The sequence below is a fragment of the Sinocyclocheilus rhinocerous genome, unplaced genomic scaffold (genome assembly GCF_001515625.1).
Source record: "Sinocyclocheilus rhinocerous isolate Xijiao unplaced genomic scaffold, SAMN03320098_v1.1 scaffold1785, whole genome shotgun sequence".
Classification (NCBI taxonomy): Eukaryota; Metazoa; Chordata; class Actinopteri; order Cypriniformes; family Cyprinidae; genus Sinocyclocheilus; species Sinocyclocheilus rhinocerous.
Genome location: NW_015627538.1, coordinates 328,316 through 335,841, shown reverse-complemented (window position 1 = coordinate 335,841; position 7,526 = coordinate 328,316). Strand labels below are relative to the sequence as shown.

Below are 7,526 nucleotides of genomic sequence, written 5' to 3'. Positions count from 1 at the left end.
AGTTCCGATAGCACTTAGAAGCTTTTGCATCTGAACTCTTCATATAGTTCTTTTTTTTGTTCTCACATTATGGTACTGTAAATGGGAAGAAATCTTTTTGCATTATGGTAATGAGAATTTTGGAGGGAAATGTGAAATGTATGTTCTTAATGGTCCTTTTTCTTTAAGCACATTTTCTTATTTCTTTTAATTTTGGAGTGAAATATGACTGGACATTTTTGGACAGGTTTTGCGAGAGGTTCACCCTGTGACATATCTAATGCTATAGTGCTGCACACCAACAGTTGTGGTTTCTCCTGTGCTTCAGGTCTTCTGATGGGAGAGTAGCGTCTTATTTGCGGTTGAGGAGCTGGCGAGAGTGTGTGTGAACGGCCTCTACGAACGCGCCCACATTTTCTGGGTCCATATCGGGGTACAGACCGTGACCCAGATTAGCGATGTAGCCCTTGGTGCCAAAGCCCTCCAACATCCTCTTCACAATCTCTGATATTCGCTCCTGATCACACATAAATGAAGAGAAGTGTTTGGGTTGGATATCATACATCAGGTCAAAATCTATGAGCTACAGTTTTTCAAACACCCCCATAACTTCTGAAATGATGGTGGAAAAAATGTATTTCGGAGGCATTGAGACAATGCTATGAAAGCCATGCTTGTAATGAACGAGCAATGAAAGCCAAAGACGGCTCTGTGTGGAAAACAGCTGCTCTTACGGCTCATATTTCCAGCAGGGCCTAAATTTGTAAAGACAAAATGGCCTCTTTATTTTGAAATGGACTAACCAGAAGTAAAGTAATGCTTTTGAAGCACAAAACACTTCTATACAGCGTAGACTAAACTGAAGTGATGCAGAGAACTGGTTGGGTTTCAAAGGATCCATGATTCTGTTGTGAGTTGTTTCTTTCCTCACCTTTGTGGCGTATAGAGCGCAGGGATCCATGTTGCCTTGCAAACTAACTTTTCCTCCAGTCCTGATACTGAAAAGCACAAACATAACATAAAAATATGTATAAAGAACAGTTCTTACACTGAGAAACAGTCAAACATCACACCAGCCAAAGGTTTGAGAAAGTTTCTCATTATCTTTAAAAAAAATGAGCTAAAAGTTACTGTAAATATACTTGTGGTTCTGTATGGACCTCTTTACAAAACTACATTTTTAGTCAATTAACTTTTTATTTAGAAATGGATGAATTGAACCAGATAGTGTAAGAAGAGCAGCCACTATTTGAATGGGAGTGTTTAATCTAAAATAGGAGTTTCTAAAAAACAACAACAATAACAACAACAACAGCTATTTAATTTGTTCAGGACAGCAACTATAAAATTCCCATAATTCCATTGGTTGATGACTCTATTCTATTCTATTATTAAAATGTATTTTAAATTGTATATGAAATGTATAAAGAATAGTTGTTTGTCCAAATCTTTGACTAGTACTTTATGTACATACACACAGTGCCTTAAAGGACTATTCAGACTGAACCAAACCCTTTCATTCTAATCGATTAGAAATCCTATATTGATACTTAGCGGTTTCTAATATTTCTGTTTTTAAATGTATAAACTGGAGTTTCACCTGTATTATTTATTTTTAGTATTATTTTTGTTATTAGATTTTATTTATTTAAATTTTTTTTGTACAGCACTGTGGTCAATTATTAGTATTGTGTGTATTATTATGTGCTTTATAAATAAATTGGAATTGAATTGAGAGGTGGTAGTAGAATTATGCTGTAAAAGTGGTTTTAATCAGCAGAATTGGGCATCTTATTTTTATTAAAAGAAAGAATGGATGGTCCAAATACATACAGTAAAAGACAATCCGTTTAAAAAAAAGTGAAACTTGATCACTTGCGATCCTAAAAACAGGGCTAAAGAACAAAAAGGAAAATGTCTTATAACGGGCCAGCCAAAGCCCTGATCTCACTCCAACCCTGACACTATTTGACATCTAATAAACCTGACCAATCTGGAGCAAATCTGCCTGAAAGAAGAGGCCAAAAATCACACCTATACAAATGTGAGTTTCAATTCTTTGAAATAAAACTATCAAGGAACAAAACTGCAGTAAAGGATCTGGAAGCGAGACTTGCTTATGAGTGTGAATACTTTAGCAAGGCGCTGTCTGAATAGAACACTGAAATCAGAAAAACTCACATCTAAGCTGCATCACATCTCAGTGACTGACCGTGCTGAACGCGGATCTATGGTCCAGTCGAGACCCACCACTTCATAACCAGACTCAGAGAGGTCCTCAAGCCCATAATGACCATCTTTAGCAAAAACAATCTGAACATGAAACAGAAAAGACAAAAGTTATAGAGGAGCTGAGGGATCACTGAAGGAGATTCTCCGTGGAAACTTTCAAAAGAGATAACTGCAAGAAAACCTGACCTGATACTGACAACTAGTGGCAAATCATGTTATTACAAGTGTGCATATTTACTGTAGTGTGCATAGAGTAACATTGCTGGTGTCTGGATACTTGTGCTCAAAAAGAAAACGTTAGCACTATTTAATCATTTTCATTATTAAGTCAATAAAAACTATGCTTAACAGCTAAATAGTTTGATTACGGTTTGCTATGAATACATGAAAATATATCAATTAATGTATTATGGGCATTTCTAACTATCTGAATGAACATTAACTATTGTTATTATATAATAATTAAAATAATAATAAAACCCTCTCATATCACTGTAGTTTCACAGTCCCTTGCTTTCAGCTCAGCTTTAGTCTTAAAGGAACACTCCACTTTTTTTTTGAAAATAGGCTCATTTTACAACTCCCCTAGAGTTAAACGGTTGAGTTTTACCGTTTTCGAATCCATTCAGCCGATCTCCGGGTCTGGCGGTAGCACTTTTAGCTTAGCTTAGCATAGATCATTGAATCTGATTAGACCGTTAGCATCTCGCTCAAAAATGACCAAAGGGTTTCGATATTTTTCCTATTTAAAACTTGACTCTTCTGTAGTTACATCGTGTACTAAGACCGACGGAAAATGAAAAGTTGTGATTTTCTAGGCCGATATGGCTAGGAACTATACTCTCATTCCGGCGTAATAATCAAGGAACTTTGCTGCCGTACTATGGGTGCAGCAGGCGCAATGATAATACGCAGCGCCTGAAAATAGGCCAACTTCCGTCAACGTAACCAACGTGACCACCTGCTTGCACAGGGAGTGTGCCTTGCAACCATGGAGACATTTGTGAGAGACGATTCAGAAGATATTTAAGATATTACACAAACTAAGTGCTGGTCACGTTGGAAGTTACCTAGCTGGGGACTATTTTCAGGCGCTGCGTAATATCATTGCGCCTGCTGCACCCATAGTACGGCAGCAAAGTTCCTTGATTATTACGCCGGAATGAGAGTATAGTTCCTAGCCATATCGGCCTAGAAAATCGCAACTTTTCATTTTCCGTCAGTCTTAGTACACGATGTAACTACAGAAGAGTCAAGTTTTAAGTAGGAAAAATATAGAAACTCTTTGGTCATTTTTGAGCGAGATGCTAACGGTCTAATCAGATTCAATGATCTATGCTAAGCTACAGCTAAAGGTGCTACCGCCAGACCCGGAGATCGGCTGAATGGATTCGAAAACGGTAAAACTCAACCGTTTAACTCTAGGGGAGTTGTAAAATGAGCCTATTTTCAAAAAAAGTGGTGTGTTCCTTTAAAGATAAATTAATAAATTGCAGCACTTCTCATTCCTAGTAAAAAAGTTATATATTTCAAATACATTTATTTCATACTAAGTATAGTTCAAATCTATTAACATATTTACTGACAGATAACTCGAGACTTACTGATATAAAAATCCTAATTAAACTTTACTTGGCATATTACTTGTGCACAATGCACTTTTCTTAATATGAATGTGTTTTAATGTCACTATTGATGCGGATTGTATGATCTTTGAATAATATCACATTTGAAATGCAAAATATTTAAAGTGTACCTGAACTATACTTGCAATAGTTCCACTTTAGCACAATCAAATATACTAAGTATATCTTTAATTGTACAATTTAGCAGACTTTAAGTATACCAGTTTAGTATGCTAAAAGTACAATTGCAGGACATTTTATTAAGTACATAAATTAAAAAAAAACTTATTTGTAGCATATTTTTCACTAGGGATGTTACTGACACCTTGGGATGAATCACTTATGTTGCTGTTTTCCACATTTCAATCACATATTAATAAAGTTAAGTGTTACTTAATAAATCATAGTTAAAGCTAAAGAGAGATTAAAATGTCAAACTCTATTTACCATAGGCACATTGTCCAAACCAGATTCTTTGATCTTGTCTTTAACACGGCGAGCAATGTCTCTCAGATATGGCAGAGAAAACTCTTTAAACTCCACTGGGCCCAAACAACCAGTATGAGACTCGAAAACCTGCAGAGCCTAAACGAAAGACAAGATAAGGAAATTAATGAAAATTGACTGTATATTACATACATTCTGTGTCCATAAAAACTTTACAGAACATCAGTTTTTTTAAACCATTCTCCTCCGCGATCTCAATTCATTCGTTCTCTCACCTGAGCTCCAGCTTTCACCTGTCCCAGAAGATACTCCACTATGACGTCTGTTAGCTGGCTCAGGAGTTTGTGGCTGGCCTCTGGATACCTGTAGAGCCAGCGTTTAGCCTTTGAGTGCGTCGTGGAGCCTCCTCCTTCAATCATGTAGGACATTAGAGTCCACTGCCATTCATAAGCGATACAAAAGATGTTGATGATGGAGACCATTAATGTCCATTAGCGTTTCAAAGTTTGTTTCTGAAAGTAGTTTTTGCTCAGCAAGGCTGCATTTATTTGACACAATACAGTTAAAACAGTATACTATTACAATTCAAAAGAGCTGTTTTATATTTTAATATATTTTAAAATATAATTAATTCCTGTGATGGCAAATCTGAATTTTCAGCATCATTACTCCAGTCTTCACTGTCACATAATTCTTCAGAAATTATTGTAATATGCTGATTTGGTGCTCAAGAAACATTTCATATTACCACCAATGTTAAATAGTTATTATTATTTTGAGGAAACCACGATACATATTTGCCAAGATTCTTTGATGAACACAAAGTTCAAAAGGACAGCATTTATTTGAAATAAAAATTTAATTGAATGCATTCTTGCTGAATAAACGTAATTTCTTTCAAAATAAATAAATACAAATCTTACTGCCCCTAAACTTTTGAATGGAAGTGTTTATAGATCATATGTGACCCTGGACCACAAAACCAGTCATAAGGGTCAATTTCTCGAAATTAAGATTTCTGCATTATATGAAAGCTGAATAAATAAGCTTTCCATTGATTTATAGTTTGTTAGGATAGGACAATATTTGACTGAGATACAACTATTTGAGAATCTGGAATCTGAGGGTGCAAAAAAATCTAAATATTGAGAAAATCGCCTTTAAAATTGTCCAAATGAAGTTCTTAGCAATGGCCTATTACTAATCAAAAATTAAGTTTTGATATATTTACAGTAGGATATTAAAAAAATATCTTCATGGAACATGATCTTTACTTAATATCCTAATGATTTTTGGCATAAAAGAAAAATCTATAATTTTGACCCATACAATGTTTTTTTGGCTATAGCTACAAATATACCCCAGCGACTTAAGACTGGTTTTGTGCTCCAGGGTCACATATTAATAATATGCTGTTGGCAGCAGTTTAAATTATCAATTTTGCAAAACAACCATATTGTTTTGTTACTGTCAAACATCTAAACATTTGCTTCCATTTAGGTTCCAATAGAAATACTAAACAATTTATGTTTTGATTTGATATCCCCGAACATCTTGTGCATTTTTAAAGCAGTATCTTTAGTCATGTGAGGATTGTTGCTTGGTTTTCTCACCGGAGCTCCAGTGAAGCCGATGAGAGGAACTTTTCCCTCTATTCTGTGTCGTGTCAGTGTGATGGCTTTAAACACGTAGTCGAGTTCAGACGACACGTCCACTTTAGTCTTTAGTCTCTGCAGATCTTCAGGCTCCTTCAGTGGTTCTGAGAATGTGGGGCCTTTACCTGGACTCATCTGAACCTCCATTCCCATGGCCTGGACATACACATTTTATACATAAATAGACATCATATTCTTTGGTAATTCGGTAAATCAGAGGTCAAATTATGACCCTCGTTCACCTGAGGGACCACCAAGATGTCAGAGAAGATGATGGCAGCATCAAATGGGAATCGTCTGAGTGGCTAAAACAGAAAATGGAGACAGTTTTAAAAGTCAATATGTTATAAGAAGCAGGTAAGAGTGAAGGTGCTCAGCAGTGCTGACCTGTAGCGTAAGCTCACAGCAAGCTTCAGGAGAGCGGCATGTCTCAAAGAAATCCTTCCCTGCCCTCGATTCCCTGAACTCTGTAAATAGAGTAACAGAGACACTAGATGGTAAATACACTGCATACTGAATAAAAAAAGAACAGCTTCATGGTAAATGACCACATTTAGCACATAAGATTGGTACATACCTGGCAGATAGCGGCCAGCCTGTCTCATACACCACACTGGAATGTGCTCAATCTCTTCTCCTCGAGCGGCTCTCAGGAATGTGTCGTTCTTCAGCTCTGGAAAGTCTTTGGGGCTGGGATGGAAAACAGCCATCAAAATCTCTCAATAACTCTTTTACACAACATTACTTTTCACTCATTTTCATGCATCATTTGTACTCAGAAGCCCCTCCCTTTGCTTGAGATGATCAGGTTTCACAGATGTGTTAAGCAGCAAGTGAAGAGAGTAGATAAGGGCTTTTGAGATCAGGGGACTAACGGTTTACTCATTCTTCACAGCTTGATAAGCATTTGTGCAGAGAGAGCCACAAAAAACACACCCTGTTGTCTACAATACAAAGCCATGCAGATAAACACAAGCATTCAAATGTTGTCAGTGGTCAGTATGCTTTTTTTTTCTTCTTTTTTTTAAAATAATTTAATAGTTTTATTCAGGAAGGATGACCAAAACAGTGTATATTTTTGCATTGTTGCAAAATAATTATATTCCAAGTAAATGTTTTTCTTTTGAACTCTATTCTTTAAAGAATCTGTAAAAATGTTTTCAACAGTTTTCAACTGTGATAATAAAAACTTTTGAACAGTAGTGGTGTATGTCATGTGTATTTAAATGTAAATATATAATTACATAAATAGACAATCAAGTATGAGTGGTCAAAAAACATTATATTAATGATTTGTGACCCTGGACCACAAAACCAGTCATAAGTAGCATTGGTATATTTGTAGCAATAGCCAAGAACACATTGTATGGGTCAAAATGATCGATTTTTCTTTTATGCCAAAAATCATTAGGATATTAAGTAAAGATCATGTTCCAAGAAGATATTTTGTAATTTTCCTACCATAAATACATCAAAACTTAATTTCTGATTAGTAATATGCATTGCCAAGAACTTCATTTGGACAATTTTCTCAATATTTAGATTTTTTTGCACCCTCAGATTCAAATAGTTAAAATAGTTGTATCTC

The 7,526-nt window shown here is 35.7% G+C and overlaps 1 protein-coding gene across 1 annotated transcript in view; it reads right to left on the bottom strand.

Annotated features, from left to right (window-relative positions):
- urod (uroporphyrinogen decarboxylase) overlaps positions 1 to 7,526 on the bottom strand; it is a 7,897-nt gene continuing 371 nt past the window's right edge. Inside the window, exons 2-10 of the mRNA XM_016539399.1 lie at positions 6,516 to 6,628; positions 6,326 to 6,405; positions 6,181 to 6,243; positions 5,897 to 6,094; positions 4,559 to 4,720; positions 4,284 to 4,421; positions 2,192 to 2,292; positions 911 to 977; positions 1 to 496 (exon numbers count right to left, since the gene is read on the bottom strand). Of these exons, the coding sequence (XP_016394885.1) occupies positions 332 to 496; positions 911 to 977; positions 2,192 to 2,292; positions 4,284 to 4,421; positions 4,559 to 4,720; positions 5,897 to 6,094; positions 6,181 to 6,243; positions 6,326 to 6,405; positions 6,516 to 6,628 (1,087 nt within the window). The 3' untranslated portion in view covers positions 1 to 331. The remainder of the gene's footprint in view (positions 497 to 910; positions 978 to 2,191; positions 2,293 to 4,283; positions 4,422 to 4,558; positions 4,721 to 5,896; positions 6,095 to 6,180; positions 6,244 to 6,325; positions 6,406 to 6,515; positions 6,629 to 7,526) is intronic.